The sequence below is a fragment of the Prionailurus viverrinus genome, chromosome F1, assembly GCF_022837055.1.
Source record: "Prionailurus viverrinus isolate Anna chromosome F1, UM_Priviv_1.0, whole genome shotgun sequence".
NCBI lineage: Eukaryota > Metazoa > Chordata > Mammalia > Carnivora > Felidae > Prionailurus > Prionailurus viverrinus.
The window spans coordinates 64,925,625-64,945,040 of NC_062577.1; the positions used below are offsets into that span (position 1 = coordinate 64,925,625).

At 61.9% G+C, this 19,416-nt stretch overlaps 1 protein-coding gene across 2 annotated transcripts; it reads left to right on the plus strand.

Annotated features, from left to right (window-relative positions):
• Positions 1-10,785: 10,785 nt before the first annotated feature.
• Positions 10,786-15,618, plus strand: CRABP2 (cellular retinoic acid binding protein 2). Of its 2 annotated transcripts, none has more exons than XM_047840227.1 (5): positions 10,786-10,804; positions 11,469-11,699; positions 14,312-14,490; positions 14,636-14,752; positions 15,164-15,618. In XM_047840227.1, the coding sequence occupies exons 2-5, from the start codon at positions 11,630-11,632 to the stop codon at positions 15,212-15,214; spliced, it is 417 nt and encodes a 138-aa protein (XP_047696183.1). In that variant the 5' UTR covers positions 10,786-10,804; positions 11,469-11,629; the 3' UTR covers positions 15,215-15,618. The 2 variants fall into 2 exon arrangements, with proteins under 2 accessions (XP_047696183.1, XP_047696182.1); XM_047840226.1 differs by lacking the exon at positions 10,786-10,804 and adding an exon at positions 11,031-11,156.
• Positions 15,619-19,416: the final 3,798 nt, after the last annotated feature.

The following is a 19,416-nucleotide window of genomic DNA, read 5'->3' on the forward strand; positions in this document are numbered from 1 at the left end:
GACTGTAATTATGAACTTGCCCCAAGGTACGTCAGCCCGAGTCCGTGTTGGGAGAGACCATACGCAGGTGTGAAATACGCCAGGTGTGTCTGCGAGTATGTCCTGTCTGCACTGTGTATCTTCTGTCTACACTGCTGCTCACAGAGCACTTGCATTTACTCTGCAGAGCAAGCCCTCAGCCCATGGCAGAAGAGCAAGTTACCCTGTACTGATACTGATACTGATACTGATACTGATACTGATACTGATACAAGTTACTGATAACATGTTTCAAGTTTGGTTTCACCGCATTCCGCATTAGTGGCTGTCGGTTTCCTTCTGGGGCTTAAGGACTCCAGCATTAAGATCCTGGGATTCTTTTCTACCCCTGATGGGTAACTAATGGTTGCCATCGATAATAATGACAACAGCCCCTGGTCTTTGACTGTGTCCCTGTGTCGGGCACTGTGCTAAGTCCTGGAGGCACACTGTGCCATTCTCGGGAAGGTAGGCGGTGCTGTTCTAGGACAGCTCTCAAGGAAGCCTAGGTTGACAAACGATAAGAAATCGCGCCCAGGCCAAATAGCTGGGGGTTGGCGCTGGCACTCGGACCTGCCAGCTGTGCCTGAAGCCTCCGCTCTTAACCGCTGCCCTACTCCGCTCTTAACCCGTCCGGGCGGCACCTGATGAGACTTGGAATCCTGCTCGGATATCGACGAAGCACCTGCTGTGTGCCAGGTCCTGTGGCAGACCCCAGGGAAACGGCGTGGTCTTTGTCCCCCAGCTGCTTACAGTCTGAAAAAGAGAAACCAGTAAATCCATTTCAGTGGCAAGCTGTCTGGGGCCGTTGCGGGATTTAAAGCTGGGGAGTGATGTGGTCACATTTGTGTTTTAGGAAGACGCTGCTGGCAGCCAGATGGAAGCAGGATTGGAGAAGGGCCTCTCAGGAGAGGGGTTCTGTGGACGAGCCCGGGTGAGCAGTGGCCGAGGCCTGGGTCCGTGAGGCAGGAGGGTGCACCTGAGCGTCCCTGAGGAGGTGGAATCAACGTGGCCCAGAGAGCAGGGCGAGAGGATCAGAGGCTGTCTTGCTCTTTCTGAGCTGCAGGAAGAGACAGTGGTGCCGTCAGCCGTGAGGGTGGTGCGTGCGGCGGGCAGAAGAGCGGGCTTCTGAGGAGGCCGACTTGGGTTGACTCAGAAGACACCAGACTGCAGCTCAGCGGTGGGGGGAAAGAGCTGGGGCCGGCAGCTTAGGGACGACAGGGCAACAGCGGGGGGCGCCTCGGATGGGGGTGAGGGCGTCACATAGAAAAGTGTATAAAGGAGAGCACGAGGTCAAGACCAGAGGCTTGGGGATGCTGTTCCTACAAGCCCCAGAGGAAGGCCTAAGGGAGGCCATCAGATGGGCCAGAGGAGGCTTTCCAGGAGGGAGGGGATGGTATCAGACACCACACAGAGGACCAGTAAGATGAGAGCCAAGGAAAGGGCCTGTTATTTGTATCAATTTGGTGCCTTTCATCTGAGCAGTGTCTGCGGTGGGGGCGGGGAGAGGTGGGGCGGCAATCTGGAGGGATCTGGAGGGCGGTGATCCGGGGGGATCTGGAGGGTGGTGATATGGAGGGATCTGGAGGGCAGGGATCTGGAGGGTGGTGATCCGGAGGGATCTGGAGGGTCGTGATCTGGAGGGATCTGGAGGGATCTGGAGGGTGGTGATCCGGAGGCGTCTGGAGGGCGGTGATCTGAAGGCATCTGGAGGGCAGGGATCTGGAGGCATCTGGAGGGATCTGGAGGGTGGCAATCTGGAGGCATCTGGAGGGTGGCGATCCAGAGGCATCTGGAGGGTGGTGATCTGGAGGGATCTGGAGGGCAGGGATCTGGAGGGTGGTGATCTGGAGGCATCTGGAGGGCAGCAATCCGGAGGCATCTGGAGGGCGGTGATCCAGAGGGATCTGGAGGGTGGTGATCTGGAGGGATCTGGAGGGTGGTGATCCGGAGGCATCTGGAAGGCGGCGATCTGGAGAGCGGTCTGAAGATGCTGCCAGCAAAGCCGTGGACCACAAGTGCTGAGGAAGATGGGCACTATAGCGGGTCCCAAAAGACTGAGGAGATGGCGTCTTGAGGTTAGCCTCGTCCAGGAACAGGGGTGACTTGTCTTCTGGGACCAAAAGAAAGAGGCAAGGGTGGGGCTGATGGGTATGTTCCCAGGCAGCACCTGGTGACCTGGATGGCTTACTAAGTCCAAGCAGAGCATGGGCCACAAACCAGGGAACAGACGTTTGGCACAGCCATGGAGACAAGAGAGTGAGCTGACGGAGTTCGCAAGAAAGGGCAGAGGTCCTGGGTGACGTCAGCAACTGAGTTTGCACTTGCTGGCTGTCCTGGCTCTTTCTGGCCTCACTCTTTGGGCAGTCCACATAGAGAAGTGGAGAGTTTACATGGTCGGGGCCGGGCGGGCTGCAGACGGAGGCTGGGGTGTGCTGGAGCCCAAGGAGCTGCGGCCCCGAGAGGCTAAGCTGTTGGATGCGAGTCAGAGACCCGCGGTGGCCCGCTGCAGGCTCAGAGACCCGGTCAGCGCGGAGCCTGAGTTGGATCTTCAGTGACCCGGGCAGATGTGGCCATAAGCATATGGCATTTCTTTTCAGGTTTATTTATTTATTGAGAGATCGGGAGAGAGAGAATCCCAAGCAGGCTCCTGTCAGCGCAGAGCCCTCTGCGGGGCTCCCACTCATGAACCCGAGATCATGACCTGAGCCGAGAGATCGAGCGTCTGATGCTTAGCCAACCGAACCACCCAGGCGCCCGCAAGCACATGGCATTTCTAAAAGGGGGGCTGAGGCGTCACTGAGGACCCTGAAGAATCCGGAGCTCTCCTGGCTAGGGCGGGGCCACTCTCGTTTTCAGACCTCATTTTTGTCAGAGTACTTCCTTCGTGCGCTTATCCAGGACAACTAAGTAAATGATGAAATCAACAAGGGTACTGGGTGCCTGGGTGGCTCAGTCAGTTGACTGTCCAACTCTTGACTTCAGCTCAGGCCAAGCCCCCCGTGGAGCTCTGGGCTGACAGTGCGGAGCCTGCTCGGGATTCTCTCTCTCTAAATAAATAAATAAAGTCAAAAAAGAGCAAGACTGCTAATGAAAGGTGCAACCGATTGTTTCTCTCCGCCTTAATAGTCACTGCTTGTGGCTGAAGTCATTTGCTTACTCTTCATTCATTTGTTCAAGAGATGTTTATTGAGCACCAACTGTGTGCCAGACTCTGCTGTAGGCCAGCACAGCCCACGTGGCCTTCCCTTGCGGCCAGGGGTCACAAGTGACACGAGGAACAGTGAGGACGGAGGCGGACGTATACGCACATGCGCTTTGTAGACGGGCTGTTTCCAGAAGTCGTCTCTGAGGGCAGCACATAGGAGCAGAGACCTGAAAACAGTGAAGGAAGCAGTCGTGTAATCTGGGGAAGAACATTCCAGGGAGAGTGAGAGGTGCCAGGGCCCTGAGGCAGGAGGACACTTGGTGTGTTCAGGAGCCGAGCCAGCCAAGGGGCAAGTGGTAGGAGGTGGGGTCGGTGGGCAGGGGGGACGGAGGGAGGAAGTTTGAACCTTCGGCCGCTGTAAGGACTCGGCTTATAGCTGCACGAGACGGAGCCGTTGCAGGGATTTGAGCAAAGGCGTGGTTTGAACTGACTGAGGTGCAAAGGACCCCCTCCCAGCCCTGGGCGGCCGCGAGGGGACAGAATGGGGACAGAGGACCATGAAGGCTCTTGCCCTGTCGAGGCGAGAGGACGGGATCCCCGGCCGCCCTGATTTAGGACAGATGAACTTCACACACATGGGCGATCTCTGGTGCAGTTGATCCTGAACAGACGTTCATTTCATTTCATTTCAATTTATTTTTTTTAGTAACCCCTACACCCAGCATGGGGCTTGAACCCACAACCCCAAGATCAAGAGTCACACGCTCCTCTGATTGAACCAGCCACGCACGCCCTGAACAACTGTTTAAATCAAGGCCGACACTTTGGCCTTTGAACTCTCATCTGAGTTCTTGTACACACCTGCCCCCCTGCCAAAGAGAGCTCAGGGAGTGCCCACACCCTCAGAGGTCAGGACCTAGTGCGCGGTCAGGGGTGAGGGTTGGCTGCGGGCTCTGGGCGGTCAGATTGCGAGATCTTTTTCAGGCAGTGATGACATGGGTAAGTGACATCTAGTGGGTTGGCCAGCCGGGCGTTCCCCCAAGCCCTCGCTGCCCAGGCCCCTGGCTGTCCTGACCTGCGGGCTGGCTGCCTTGAATATGTACAGCCATTTCAGGACACCGCCAACTCTGGGCTTTCTTTGAAAGGGTATATAGAACGCACAGGATTTTGAGAGAGGTGGGGGGTGGGGAGAGGCGGTGGGAGGGAAGGTATTTTTAAGAATCTGGAATGGGGGCGCCTGGGTGGCTCAGTAGGTTAAGCGTCCGACTTCGGCTCAGGTCATGATCTCGCGGTCCGTGAGTTCGAGCCCCGCGTCGGGCTCTGTGCTGACGGCTCGGAGCCTGGGGCCCGCTTCGGATTCTGTGTCTCCCTCTCTCTCTGCCCCTCCCCAACTTGTGCTCTCTCTCTTATAAATAAAAAAAGAGCAAAGCTTTGGGATCAGCTCCATTCCAGGCAGCACGTGGGACACTCACACAGCTCCGGGCCGACCCACCACTCCTCTCAAGGCCTGACCTGCGGCCCTGGCCCCACTGTCACAGCTCCAAGCAGCATCAGGAACCCAGTCTGTCTGGCATCTCTGGGTCAGGACAGCTTCCGCCAAGGAAGGGTCGGTCTCTTTTCTCCTTCCACCCCTATGGAATCCTGTTCGGTCGCTTCTTTGGAAAGATTCCATGAGAGGGATCCAACCATAATCAAAGGAGGAAGGAGGCTGACTGCCCCTGCCCTGGGAGCCGGGGGAGGGAGATGGAGCCCACACCCAGGACCCACAGGGAGGCAGATAATCCAGCCCAGCAGCTCCAGCTGGGCTGGGGCAAGAGCGGGGAGCTTTCCTGAAGGATGGGAGGGTGGAGCCCAGGCAGCGGCAAAGGGGCCCTCTGGAGAAAGGGCTGAGTGTTCTGGCAGCTTCCTCCTAGGCTGGGACCCTCCCTCCACACACACCCTCATCTCCGAGGCAGTGGGCGCCTCCCCTCGCCTTGGCTTCAGTTCCCTGGGGCTCCTGGGGGCCTAGAGCCGGAGCTCAGAAGAGGGGATTTGGCCCACAGAGACCACAGTACCCACACGCAGCAAGAGAGGCACACCCCACGAGTGTTCTGGACCCAGGACTGGCTCCGTCTCTGGGCCAGTTACTGCCAGCTCAGCTTGGCGGGAACCCAGATCACCTGAAAACCTGAGGCTGGTCCCAGAGCTCTGGGGTTTAGGAGGTGTGAGACTGCCTAATCCAGGAGACGCTGCCACTGGCTCCTTTGATCCCCCAGGGACGACGACGTGTCCCTGCGAATCCCCAAGTGCCAAAACTGCCCCTGGGATGTCTTCCCCAGGTTGGTGGAGGAGACATAGGCAGGGGAGGTGGGGCTTGGTCAGGGCAGCCCCACCACTCGAAATTCACAGGCCCTAGCCCAGTGCCCTCAGGGAATCCAGGCGGGCTGGGGGCCCCCGGTGTGAGATGGGGTGGTGTAGGGAGTGCAGGGCAGGGGGAGGCCGGAGACTGCTCAGTCTCTCTCTCTTTGACAGCTAACATTTTCCAGACCAGAGCTGGCGCCCGCATGAGAAAGGAAATCAGAGCTGCCCACCTCACACATCTTTTTCCCATTTTGTTCATGCTGCCCGGGGAAAGCCATTAGGGCTCAGGCTGTCTGGGCCTCCCCCACCGCCCATCTCTAGCAGACTGTAAGGAGGGGCAGGGATGGGGGGGTCACTGGAAGGACAAGGCCCTAGCCTGCTAAGGGGCCAGACGCTGAACTCTTGTGTCCTTTAACTCCCTGCCCACTTAAGATGGGAATGTGGGGGCAGGGACTGGGAAGCTGGGCTTCTGGGGCCCTCCCCCACTCTGCTCGCTCCCCTGCACCTCTGTCTCCGGGAGTCTGGCCCACTGGCCCTACAGAGAGGCGAGCCTGGGCCTGGTCTGCAGCAGAAAGCATCCTGGAGTCGGGGAAGCTGGTCCTTACTATCTATCTTCCGGGGCTCTGGCCTCCTCCCTGGAGCCAGGCAGGGGCAGGGGCACCCAGCCCAACTACTGGGTGTCACTGCCTGCAGGCGTGCTTCGTGGGGCGGGGAGAAGAGGGAAAGGGAGCACCCAGGAGCCTAGCCGAGGAGTCCTCCTCTAGCTGACCTCCTTCCTGACGCTGACCCATCAGCCCCTGTTGTCCTGCCCCGGCTCCTGGGGACAGAGTCCAATGCCCTCTTTCTAGCCCCGTCCAGAACCTCAAAGTCCAGACCTCAAAACCTCACAGCCTCTTCTCTGGCACCGTAACCCCCTCCCCTCCTCCTGCCCCTTTCCTGTCCAGTCCCGGAGTCTGCCTCTCTGGCCCAGTGCCCACCCTCTGCAGCCCAGGCCAGAGCAGGAAGAGAGCACCCACCCCGCGTGCAGCCCTGCAGATTTCCTTCTTCTTCCCGAAACTCCTGATCATCTCAACAGGGAGAGGGATTCCCGGGACCTCTGGCTCTTCTTCAGTTTCCCCGTCCTCAGAGAGCGGGAGAGGAGGCATCTGGGAGATGGCTTGGGCCCCCAGAGCCAGTCCTGTGCAAGACCGCCGCCTGCGTACTGCCACACTTGTCTCTGCTCCGGCTTCCCTTTCCTGCCCTGGGCTGCCAGGGGTTAAGGGGCCGGTGCCCAGCACAGGGTGGGAGTGGCAGAGGGGTCCAGCCCCAGTCACTGGCTCATAAAAGCCAAGAGGAGTTTAACTGCGGGTCACGGTGCTGGTGCCGCCTGACTTCTCCCTCCAGTAGTGCTGCCCTGGGAGGGGGAGGGGCTTCTTCCGGAGGGGAAAGGGGGGGGGGGTGGCGGGAGGGGCACAGCTGGCCAGAGTCAGGCCCAGGCCTGTGCAGCTTCAGATGCTGGCAGTTGCCATCAACAGTGCCAGCCACGCTGGATCCCTGACTTAACGCTGGAGGTTCTCCAAGAAGCAGGAAGACCAGAGTAAGGGGAGCCCGACTTCGGTGCCTGTCGCCGACCGCAGCAGGCAAGAATGGGCAGCGGCCTAGGTGGGGAGAGAGGTGATGCCCTATGCCAGACCAGCAGGAAGCACCAGTCTGGAACAAAGGCCGAGGGACAGAGAAAGCAAAGATCCCGGGGTCAGGGATCGAGAACAGTGTGACCAAGAGGCCAGCTGAGCCAGTGGCCTCTCTCGGGGACAAGATTCAGTCCTGGACACGTCTCAGCCAGGGCATCCCCACCTCCTCCCTCTTGCCTGCCCCGCTCGGGGCCCGGCCCAGCCCTGGGGAGAGCGTTGGCAGCTGGGAACCAGGCACCAGAGCCAAAAACAACAGAGGAGCCGCCTGGGCGCCAGGGCGCAGACCCTCGCTGCTCTGACTGACTTCTGACTCGGGCAGCCCCCGCCCCCCCTCACCCCGACCTTCTGACCCTGCTGGGCCGCACCTGCCCTGGAGGTCACTGTCATCCCTTCTGAGGTCCCGCTGCCCCTTTCTTCAGGTCACTCGGGATTCTCTGCCGCCCTTTCCCTGGTTTGCAGGGAGGTGAGTCGCCCGCTTTCCAGGTCCTCTGGCCCTGTCCCCCAGACGGCACCTCGGCTCACTGGAAGCTCTTTTCCAGTCTAACCTCCGTGCGTCCTGCTACAACAGCAATCTGATGTGGGGAGAGTCGGAGCCAGGCCTTACCAAAGCCTTGCAAAGGGCTGGGTCCCTGAACCCAGGGAGACAGACAAGAATGGAACATTCCCCTCGGTCCTGAGAAGTCAGACCAGACCAGGGGGCAGGAGGCTTGAGTTCACACTGCTGACGGCCTGGGGACCCAGGGGACACCACTGTCCTTCCCGGCCACTCCTGGCTCTTTTATCCTACTCTCAGAGCCCCCCCCACCCCGCCCTGCCCTGCTGCCCCTACACCGAGAGTGGCAGAGACCCAGTGTCCAGCCTCACCTGGTTTAATTTCTACAGGACTCCCAGCCAACAAACTCTCTGACCCAGCAGATGTAATAACACTGCTCAGGGTGAGGCTCGTATACAAGTGCTGAGTTGGCCAGAGAATCTTCTCCGGTCCCAGTAGGTCTGGGAGGGGAAGGGGTTCATGACTGGGCGGGAGGGGGGTGGGATTCGTGACTCTCCCACTCTTTCCAACCCCAGCTGGGCTGCTGGTCCCTCCAGCCCCATCCTCACCGAAGTGATGGAGAGGGGGTAGGGGCAGCTCCTCTTCCAAGCCCCCAGACCCGTTTCCCCCCCCCCCCCCCCGTAGGGCACACATCTACATCCACACGTGCTCACGCCCTCCACCCAGCCAGGAGCCGCCAACCTCCATTCCTTCCGCTGCACAACCAGCCACTTTCCTCTCAGCCACCGAGCAATGGGAACAAAGCCCCAGAACGTTCCTTTCCTAACTGTTAGCCCAGTTTCCTCCCCACCCCACCCCATTCTGCCTCCGCTGTTCTAGCTTTTCTCATCAACTTTGCGCCCCCTCCCTGAGTCTCCAAATTCCTGGGGGAGCCCCCAACAGGGTCCTAGAAAGCTAGAAAGGGAGATTGGGTTGCGCACTCCCCCCTACCCCTCCACCCCCCGGGGCAGATCTGCATCAGGTTTGGTCATAATGAAAAGGCCAGCAACACTAGGGAAATTCCTTCTCCTTATTGATCCTGGAGGGAAATTAAAGCCAGTTGTTTGTGACTGAGTGACTGACGGTGGGGTGGGGGTTAAGCTCCTCCCCGCTGCCCGGTTCCAAGCCTAGCCCCTGGGCTCCCCATCCCCACTGGTAGCCCCCTTTCCCAACCCCCAGTCCTCTTGTCCCATTCACAGTGTCCCCTAAGCCCTTCCCCTGCATCTTCCCCGGAGCCCCCTCCACTTGCCCGTCCGCCAGCACGCTGCCCGTGGGCTCACAGGGCTGCTGGGGGCTGGGACCGCCGGCCTAGCTTCTCAGACCCCATACCCACCCCCTCAGCAGGGTTGGGTGCCGGGGCCGGAGCTCAGGCTCAGAGCTGCCAACCACAAGCACTCACATCTGGAAAAAATTCCCTTCCCAGCCCGACTTCCCTTTGTCTTACTTCTGTCTCTTTGAAACTTCTGGCTGCCTGGCCAAGGGCGGGGGGGGGGGGGGGGGGGGGGGTGAGGAAGTGAAGGGAGGTGTATGGGCCCAGGCCTCCCTGCCCCCACCCCAGAGAGCCCCCTTCCAAGCTCGCCAGGATCCTCAGCCAGACCACATCCCTCCTCTGTGCTCCTGTCGGTCCAGCCTCCTGCTGACCATCTTTTGGGTGAGGTTTTAACATCCTTAGTCACCAGGCCCGTGGGGGAGCCGGCCTGCACCGGCCCTTCTCATGTACAGCAGGAAAGATGCCCACGGAGCCCAGGACTGGACTCTCTGGCAGGGCCTCAGAGGGCTGGTGTGGAGAGGAGGTGGTCGTGGTGACCCGGGTCAAGACCAAGACTTGGGCGCGGGAGCGGGGGAGGGGTGCATGGGTTCCTGCCCTGTTCCCTCCCCCAGGCCTCTCCTCATCCCTTTGGCCAGGAGCCTGATTTCACTGTCAGAACCGAATCCCCCTCCCTTTACCTACAGCAGCGCCAGTGGGTGGGGGGAGGAGCACAGCCGGGCGTCCAACCCCAGGCCCCAGGCATCCCCCCACCCCTCCCTCCACCACCTCTGCTTTTGTCTGTCCTTCCTCCAAGAGCTCCGACCTGCTGCCCTCTTACTGCAGAAGCCCAGGCCACCCCCCACCCCCAGAGAAGCCCTCCCACACAAGCCCGGGACCCCTAAAGCCGGCTGAAGCACGCAGCTCCCTCCGTGAAGCAGGGCATCCCGCCGCCATCCATCCCTTCAGTTCAGAGGCACCCCGGCTGCTGCACTGTCTGCACACAGGCATTTTTCAGGGATTCCCCTCTTCACAGCACGGAGGGAGCCCCAGCACTTGTCCAGGCTTCCGTGAAGCTCCCAGCCCCTCTCCTGGGGCTCTGTTCCGCCGGCCTCCTCCCCAGCCAAGGCCCCCAACCCTCTTGGCCGGTCCAGGGCTCTAAGAAGAAGGGTTCCGAGTCCCAGTGAGCCTGTCCTCTGCCCCTCCCACGGACACGCTGCAGGGAGGGGCCAGCGCTGGGACCAGATGTGGGGCTTTTCCTCGCGAGGGGCCTGGAGCGGGGCCTGAGTGCGGCGCGCTGCGGGCAGCGGGGCCACGTGCGCGCTTCCGCCCAGGAAGCGGGCCGCAGTCCTGGGCGCCCGCCGGGCCCGTCCGCCTCCGCGGCTCTACCGTTGGCGGCCTCTGGGGCTCCCGGCCGGACCTCCATTTGGGTCAGGCCCCCCCAGCCCGCCCCGCAGGGGTCTCCGCGGGTAGCCTGCCCGGCCCCCTCCTTTGATGTTCCGCTCCGAAGCTGCTGGCGGGGGGGGGGGGGGGGGGGGGCGCGGCCTCTCCTTCCGCCCTTTGGACTGCGCACGACGGTGACACCTGAGACCCCGCTCCACCCCCTTCCCGGGGCACCCAGTCTCCCTCCAACCTGGGTGCAGCGTGGCGCGCCGGGGCTCCGCGCCTCGGTCCCCGCCTCCCCTCCCCGCCGCCGGCTGCGATCCCCTGGGGGTCCGGGGAGCCCGGAGACTGAGAAACCGCCTTAATAAAGAGCTCGTGTCAAGTGATTGGCTGTGACCTCTGCCCTCCCCAGACTCGCGCCCGCGGCTCCTGCTTAACCCTTCGATGCCCGCCCAACCCCTGAAGAGGTGGGAGTCTCCCCGCGCCAGCTTCCAGGGTCCCCAGAGGCCCCCGGCAGTGCCGCAGCCCTAAACTCTGGGGAGACCGGCCTGGAGGGGGTGGGGCGGGGGGCGCCCCTCCCCGCCCCCTGCAGCCGCTCCAGCAGGGGGCGCCGTTGCCTCATTCGGGTGCCCGGCCCCGCAGCCCCTGGCCTCCCCCGCAGGTCTCTGAGCTCGGGGCGGCCGCCCCGGACCCAATTGGGCCCCCAGTGGAGCCGAGCCCCACCGCCTCGTCTTCCGCAGCTCCGGCTCGGAGCGAGGTTCGCCCGCTGGTAGTGCCCTCCGGGTGCCGGGCGCCAAGGGGCCGAGCGCACCGAGTCAGGTGGGGGACCGAGCGAGACGTGACCCTGGGGCTCGCGCTGCAGGACGTGAGACCTGGGTATCTGCGCCCCGGGCCTGGCGCCCCCTCCTCCCGGCTGAGAGCCCAAGCCGAGCGCTCGGCCCGTGTCGCCTCCCCAGACACCCTGGCGCGGGAGCCAGCTGTCTCGGGCCGGCGAGCCCTGCACCCGCCCCCGGGGCCAGATCCAGAGGCCGGGGAGCCGGGCTCAGGCCCCCCAGGTGGGGTGGGGGCGGGGCGGCAGGCGGAGCCATCTCTCTCTCTCTCTCTCTCTCTCTCTCTCTCTCTCTCGGGCAGGGGCGGGCCCGGCGCAGGGTATAAAAGCTGCCCGCGCGGGAGCCCAAGCCAGCTCCGGGGTTGTCCTGGGACGTGTCCTGGCTCCCGAGTCTCACGACCAGGCGACGGCGACATCTCTCTTGACGAAAAGACTCGGCGTACAGTGCTCCGACCAAAGCATCATGCCCAACTTCTCCGGCAGCTGGAAGATCATCCGATCGGAAAACTTCGAGGATTTGCTCAAAGTGCTGGGTAAGGAGATTTTCGGGCGCCCGGGGCCTCGAGGTGGGCACGGGAAAGAAAGGAGGGCGGGGATCCGGGCGGGGGAGGTTGGGCGTCAGCGTCCCCGAGCAAGGGGGCCGAGCGCCTGGGTCGGGGGGCTCAGGGCCGGGACCTAAAGGTCCTGAGCGACCAGCCTGTGGATCCAGTAGAAAGCACGAGGTCGGTGTCCCGGGGGTGGGGCAGGGGAGCCCCTCCGAGACCTTGCCGCCTCTTCGCCCCTGGCCCCCCGCGGCAGCCAGTAGCCCAGTCCCGGCTCTCGGCCTCCCGGTTCAGCGCGTTCCACTCTGCGCCCCCGCCCTCCATCCGTGAGACTAATGCTTCCCTAGGCGGGCAGCTCCAGAGGCCCAAGTCTCTGCATAATTATCACTTTCTTAGATTTCAACAAATGGCTTCGTGTGAAACCCCAGCCCCCATTCCCAAAAAACTGCGGGCTCTCTTCTCCCTCCCTCCCCTGAGACCCCCCCCCCCAAGCCCTGCGGGGTGTGTGGGTTAAAGGTGGGGGAGTGGAGGCTAGTCTCAGTGCGTTTCCCAACTCCTGGGTGCCCTGAGGTGTGTGGGGAGCTGCCCCAGCCCAGGCTGCTGGGAGGGGGCTCTGGGAAGGGGAGCATTTGGGAAGCCACCACCTGGGAGCCCTGCAGCCTACGGGTAAGCATGCCATCCATTTCTAGACTGAACACAGTGACCCCGGTTGGGCAGGGGGAGTGGGGGGGGCACTTGTGTGTGGGTGAGTCTGGACCTCCGAAGAGTCTGGAACGCTGTTTCCATCACGCCTGGCCACTAGCTCTTGCCCCCTAACCCCAGCACTCCTTCGAGGCATGTCTCCCTTCTTCCCCACTCTGCCCTTGCTGAAACTAAAAACCAAAATGAAGACTCTCCCTTCAGAAAGCCTAGATGCGTTCCCTCCCCTTGTCTGGATTCTGGCCCCTGTCCCCAGTGGATGAGGCCCGAGGTGGCCGGGCACACACCCACAGGCCCAGCTGGAGACTAAGAGCCCAAGCCCAACCCTGTGGTCTGTCTGTCTGTGGTCTGTTTGTCCTCCCTGCAGGGTCTCTCAGAGCCACGTGCCCTCCTCAGGCCCTGCTGGGGGCAGATTGAAAACAGACCCGTTAGACAAACAGCCCTGGCTGGAGCGGGGTCTCCTGCGAGCCCGGCCTGGCCCAGCCTTGCCTCTGCAGGAACCTCGGCCCCTCCCTGCCCCCTCTGCCCCAGTCAAGGATCCCTTTCCTGGTGAGGCATGCCCAGGTGGTGTTGGGGGATACGTGTCCCATCCACTATGGTAGGCGGGCTGCGTGAGCAGATTCTGTTCCTATAACGGGGAAGATGGTTGTCAGACGGTGAGCTGGACTTTCAGGGGGCAACACGGTGGAGACAGGGTGGGATGGGCCTCCTCTACCAAGGTGACCGGGCCCGGGGACCTCGGTCATTTCTCCCAACAGCCGAGAAGGGGGCTCCTGGGACCCCTGGGAGAGTCCATCTGCTCTCCCTGTCCCTTTCTGGAACAGAGCAGGTCTGCTTTGGTGCCAAGGGGAAAGAGGATTTGTTTCTGTAGGAACCCAGGTCTGCAGGAGGGGCAGGGAGCTCGGCTTCCCTGACCCAACCCTGCTTGCCCCCCCCCCCCGCCCCGATCCCCACCCCTTGCTTCCCTGAAGGTCTCTGCTCCAGGTCAGGGTGGGGGCGCCCAGCAGGGGAAGCGGGGTGATGCTCAGACACGCCCCTGCCAGGTAGGCCTCCCTGCCTGCTTTTCTTCCTGGGACAGATGCTGTCTCCTGGCTTCGCCACCCTTCTCAGAGACTGGGGAACAAAGAGAAGGGGTCCAGTGTGGGGAAGGATGTGGGGGGCAGGCACAGGGACTCTGGGTCCACAGAGGCTGAACGAGAAGACCTGACCACTGAGGTCACGACGATCCTAGAGTAAGGAACATATGGGGGGGAGGAGGGGCAGTGTCCCTTTCCATCCTGCGAGGGGAGAGGAGCCAGGAGGGCAGGCGGGCTCTGGCTTTTCCTTTGACTTCCTTTTCTCAGTAAAAATAATAAGAGCTCCTGTTTCCTGAAAGCTGGAAGGTGTACCCAGTGCCGCGTGCGCTAAGTCCTGCACGCGTCACCCGTGCTGTGGGCTCCACTTTATGCTTGAGGAACCCGAGGGCCAGAAAGGTTCCGTCACCTGCCCAGAGTCACCGGCCTGCCAGAGAGGCCGAGCCACGTGGATGTCAGGGCCGAGTGGATCTCACTGCAGAATCCCTGGCTTCCCCAGGCCATTTGTAACAGGGGACCAGCCGCCCCCCTCCTCATCACCCACTGATAGTCCCTGCTCCTCACTTTGGGGAGGGACAGAGATTGGGCACATGAAGGCCAACCCAGCGCCAGACAGGGGAGGTGGGTCCGGCAGGAAGGAAAGTGGCCCCCACTTCCTGGATGGGAGTGGCAGGGCCTGGCTGGGGATCCCGGGTCTGGCCTGCCCTTGGGCAGGGGTGAAGACGGTGACTCTGCGGAGTCCACCCCAGCGGAGGGTGTCGAGCAGGGCGGACCAAGGGCGGCAAGTGAGGCGAACTGGGCCGAAGTGAGGGCGCCTGCGCCTCCCTGCAGGGGTGAACGTGATGCTGAGGAAGATCGCCGTGGCGGCGGCATCCAAGCCGGCGGTGGAGATCAAGCAGGAGGGAGACACTTTCTACATCAAAACCTCCACCACGGTGCGCACCACGGAGATCAACTTCAAGATCGGAGAGGAGTTCGAGGAGCAGACGGTGGACGGGAGACCCTGCAAGGTGAGTCCCTCGGGGTCATGGCCTCCACTGCCCTGCCTCACCACGTGCCGTTTTCCGGAGTGTTCTGGGATCTTCCAGCGGAGCAAATCCCTCTCGCGGCACCCACCCTGCTGCGGGCCCAGCCCACCTGGCCTCTCTCCTGCAGAGCCTGGTGAAATGGGAGAGTGAGAACAAAATGGTCTGCGAGCAGAGGCTTCTGAAGGGAGAGGGTCCCAAGACCTCGTGGACCAGGGAGCTGACCAACGACGGGGAGCTGGTCCTGGTAAGCTGCTCCCAGCTGAGCACAAGCCCGGTGCCACCTTCGGGCTTTTCTGGGACGCTGCAGGGCGCTGGAGGTTCAAGACTGACCGCAGCTGGCCTCCCCACCTCCTGATGGCGCTGCTGGGGAAGGGCTAAGCTGTCCCTGTCCCACAGGCTGCTGCCCTGTGGCCGTGCAATGGTGTCCCGTGTGGAGCAAGCCATGTGGGCTGAGGCGGCAGGGTGGCATCTGGGCAATCCGTCCTCACAGCTTGGGGAGGAGTATGTGGGACACAGCCCCGGGGGGTCTATGCCGTCCTCCCTCCCATGACACCAGGGCATTTTGGGGGCCGGCCCCTGCCTGTCCATTCTGAATCTAGAAGCAGGACCAGGGGCCTTCCAGGTTAACGATGACTTCTGACTTCCGTCCTTTTAGACCATGACGGCGGATGATATCGTGTGCACCAGGGTCTATGTCCGAGAGTGAGCGGCCGACGGTCCAAGGGCTTCCAGAGCCGCCCCCCAGCCCCTGCTCCCTGCCCCACTGCCCTTCCCCCTTCCTTCTAGGCTAGCTCTCCCCTCACCCCGCTCACTCCCAGGGATGCTGGGATGCCTCCAGCGGGGCTCTGCTTTTTGGGGCCTCCCCTTCCTCCGCTCCCCCAACAAAGAGGGATGGATGGTAAGAACCCTGATCACCCGGTCCAGAATCACTCCCCTTCCCCAGCCAGCCGTCCCAGCCCCAAACCAGCCCAGAGCACAGCCCCTCTCTCTGTGAGGGGACCTGAGGGCCCCAGTGGGAAAGACGGCCCTCTGGTTTCCACTCTTTGTCCTGGTAGCCTACACAGTGTAGAATATTTATTGGTTAATTTTATTAAAATGTTTTGAAAAATACAACCCGTCTCTGGCTCGTTGGGAAGGGGACAGATGAGTCGCCTGAGTTCCACTTTGCCTCTGAAATGCAGTGTGGGAGGCAGGTGTTCAAGCAGCAGGATGAGAGGAGGGATGGGCCTTCCCCTCGTCCCTCCCTCTGCCCACCGCCCCCTCCACCCCTCCCCTCTTCCAGCCTCCTTCTCCAGTCCTCTCAGCAGGGGCACTCCCCACCCCCCCCCCCGCCCCCACAGGAGCTGACTCCCACTTTTCCATGACGGTGACACAGCTTCCTCCTCCAATTGTTCCTCCTCTCCTCCAGCTCCAATCTGGGCCACCCCAGGCCTGGCCTTGGCCTCCCACATGGTTCCAGATGAGCTCACCGATGCCCACAGGCCGACCTCGCTCCTGCCCGGGGCTCCCCCTGATGGGACTCCACTATCTCAGCCCCGAGACCTGCACACCCCCCCTGCCGGCCCCCACGCCCCTTCCCACAGCTCCACTCTTGGGTCCAGGCTCTACCGCGTCCTCCTAAGTTCCATGGTGACCTCTCAAGTGCCCACCCCCCTCCCGCAGGCCAAGGCCCCCCACCAGACCGGCTCAGGGCTCAGCTGTTTAGGCAACAGCACCTTCAACCTGGCCTGCCCTGCTCTTCACCGTCAGGGCGTTGTGGGGTCTGCTCTGTCACCGGCTGCTTATGCTTACGTGACCTCAAGCGAGTTGCTTTGTTTCTTTGAGCCTCAGGTCTGTAATCCAATGACTTACGTGCGGGGAAGTTTCAGTGGGATCCAACCAAATCCAGGCAAGGTCACCAGCCTCTTCCCCCCCTGCCCCCATCCTGTCCTCTCCGTTTCCTTTGTGCTCTGGCCACGCTCAATTCTGTCACATAGAAGTTTCCCCTCCATCGTGGAAAATGGTCTTCAGATGCCCCATGCTTACATGGTCACAGCTTGGGGTCCCCCAAAAGAAGGACTCTCTCCCAGGGTCCGTATCTTCATCCCAGAAAGGGTTCGATTCTGCTGGATCGCATGACTGTCCCTCGGCCCACTGGCTATTGGCAGGGCAAGGGGCCTGGACCTCGTGCCCTGCCGTGGCCACGGGACAGGTGGGCCGGTGTGACAAGCCTCCCAGAGCCCCATGGGATGGGAAGGAGAGCTTTCCTGTGAGGAGGGTTGCAGATTTCTAATCTATAACATAGCAATTATGTACAACGTCCGCCTCACAAAGGCATGTACATAGCACCTAGCAATAGTAAGCCCTCAGGAAACGAGGGTCCCACCTCTCTGACCCACCCTCCAAAATGCTGCCGGGGGCAAGAGAGGGGGCTCTTCAATAAATGAGCTGTATTATGTCAGTGCCTTGTTCAAAAATCCACAAAACAAAATAAAACTCCCGTCAGCTGCAGCCCCTCTTTTTGTCCAGAATACAGTCCAGACTGGCATCAGAGGCCATTTAAGACGTGGCCCCTACCCCCTCCTGCGTGTGCTCCCCCCCTGCCCCTGCACCGCAAGGCGCCCTCTGGCCCACGGGGGCCCAGCGCTTCTCCAGAGCTTGGCTTCTCGGTGGCAGCGGCCCCTCCCCCAGCAGTGCTGACAGCCAGCGGCCACGCTTCACAGCCTGTGTGTGGCAGGTGAGCCTCCACTCCCTGAAAGACTGGGGTGCCCTGGGGCCAGCGCCTCCAGCTCCTGCCCCACGAGAGGCCACGTGCTGCAGCTGAGGACAGAAGGTCAGGGCCCCGGAGTGGGGACACGATGTCCAGAGTCCCGGGGCAGCCCAGTCCCCTGAGTGGGGAGCAGGGCAATGGTGGGCCCTTTTCCGTGTCCACATCCGCCTGCTGTTTCCTGAGAGCCTCCCGGGAGCCGGGCACCCTGCTGGGTGCTGGGAACTTGGAAATGAATCCAATGGACAAGATGGCTGCCCTCGTGGGGCCTGCGGGAGGGAACAGACCTGTAGCGGGGAACCAGAAGATTAAAGACATAAACGCACCGGTCACCTCATAAGCACAGACCACGTAACCATGTAGGTGCTTGAAGGAAAGGGGGGCAGGGGGGAGAGCACCAGAGGAGGCCTCATTCACCCTAGGGGCGGGCAGAGGTGCTGGGGGCGCAGGTGCTCTGGAGGACGGAGAACTTCGGGGGGCCTGAAGGACGCAGTGGGGTGAAGCAGACGGGAGGGTACTCTAGGCAGGGAGAATCGCAGGGGAAGGCCCTGGGGACAGTCTGGGGCTGCCCTGGGCCTGGGGACTGGAGTGCAGGCCAGCTGGGGCCTTCGGGGGCCGGGACGGGCAGAACCTGAGGGGCCCGAGGCCACAGTAAATATTTCTTATTTGATTCCAAGAGCAGTGATGAGCCACTGATGAGCCACTGAAGGGGGTGGCATCCCTCTGGCTGCCACGCAAAGACGGAGCAGAGACAAGCGGGGGGTGGGGGGGGCAGGAGGCTGGGGAGACGCTGGGGCAGAGGGTAGAGACCCCGTGATGCACAAGTCAGGGGACCAGGGGTTAGAAAAGGCAGAGTGCCCAGAACGGCTCTCTGGCTTCGGTCCTGGGGGCTGGTGGTTCTGTTTTCAGAAATGGAGAGACGAACCTAGGCTTTCTGGATGCCATTTGCTTTGTTTTAATCCAGAAGCACCGTAACTCCTCAACCCGAGGCCCGGCTTCATCTCCTTTCTGCTTCCCTTCCGCAGGCCTCTGTGGCTGGAGCATAGGTTCTTGCCTTGCCGCCCAGTTTGTCTCTTTCTGGAATCAAGCTGCTGAGAAGAGCAGAGACTAGAGGCATGTTTCTGTTTCCCAAGACGCCAGAAGGCAGGGACTGGGTCTCCACCCTCAGACTGGGGGCTCTCAGAGGACAGGGTTTGGGTCTCTCCCCTCAGACTAGGGGCTCCGTGAGGGCAGGCCTGGACCTCCCCCATCAGACTGGGGGCTCTCAGAGGACAAGGATTGGGTCCCTTCCCTCAGACTAGGGACTCCCGGAGGGCAGGGACTAGGTCTTCCCCCTCAGACTAGGGGCTCCTTGAGGGAAGGGACTGGGCCTCTCCCACCAGACTGGGAACTCCTGGAGGGCAGAGACTGGGTCTCCCCCATCAGACTGGGGGCTCCCAGAGGACAATGGCTGTGTGTCCCCCCTGAGACTGGGCTCCCAGAGGGTGAGGCCCGTCCCCTGGCTCTGTTTCCCCAGCACTTCCCCGCCCTCCAGCCTGAGGTGACAGGGAAGTTACAGTCCTGGACCAGGAGATGGGATCAGGGAGGGGCCGCCTCACCCATCTGGCCCAGCCCGTGAGAAAGTCCCTCCAGCTTCCCTCCCACCCTGAAGGCCCTCTTCCTCCTCTTCCTCCTCTGCCTCCTCTGCCTCGTCTCCCGTTACCTGGGCCTTCATTACTCAGCAGTGCCTCTGGAAGAAAACGCACAGGGGCCCCCATCCCCTGCCTGCACGCCGTCATGGGCAGAACCTTCTCTGCCGTCCAGGCTTCTCAGAGTTCAAGCACGGAGGGGGCAGCGCGGGGACCTGGGCCACCGAACCTCCTCTGGTCCTGTGACCGGAGGGCGAGTGCTGGAGCGAGGAGGGCCAGAGAAGGTAGGAGGGCAGAGACCAGGGAGGGGGCACATGTGACTGATTCTCCCCCGGGGTTGGCCGGGCGCGGGGGGAGACCTGCACCGACATCTTAGGGGAACTGAGGTGCGCACACACACTCATGCACGCACGCACACCCGCACGCTGTGCGAGAGACAGGAGCACATTGCTGGGACAGGCCTAGAAGAGATTCGGGCACAGCCAGACCCAAGACGGGAAAGCCTACAGCCTGCGGGGCCCCCCAGAGCCCAAA

What these genes read in the sequence shown, in the direction of transcription:
- CRABP2 (XM_047840227.1), top strand. Translation starts at nt 11,630, where the DNA reads ATGCCCAACTTCTCCGGCAGCTGGAAGATCATCCGATCGGAAAACTTC. An exon ending in GGATTTGCTCAAAGTGCTGG is followed by an intron (nt 11,700 to 14,311) that starts GTAAGGAGATTT and finishes GCCTCCCTGCAG; the next exon opens with GGGTGAACGTGATGCTGAGG. An exon ending in TGGACGGGAGACCCTGCAAG is followed by an intron (nt 14,491 to 14,635) that starts GTGAGTCCCTCG and finishes TCTCTCCTGCAG; the next exon opens with AGCCTGGTGAAATGGGAGAG.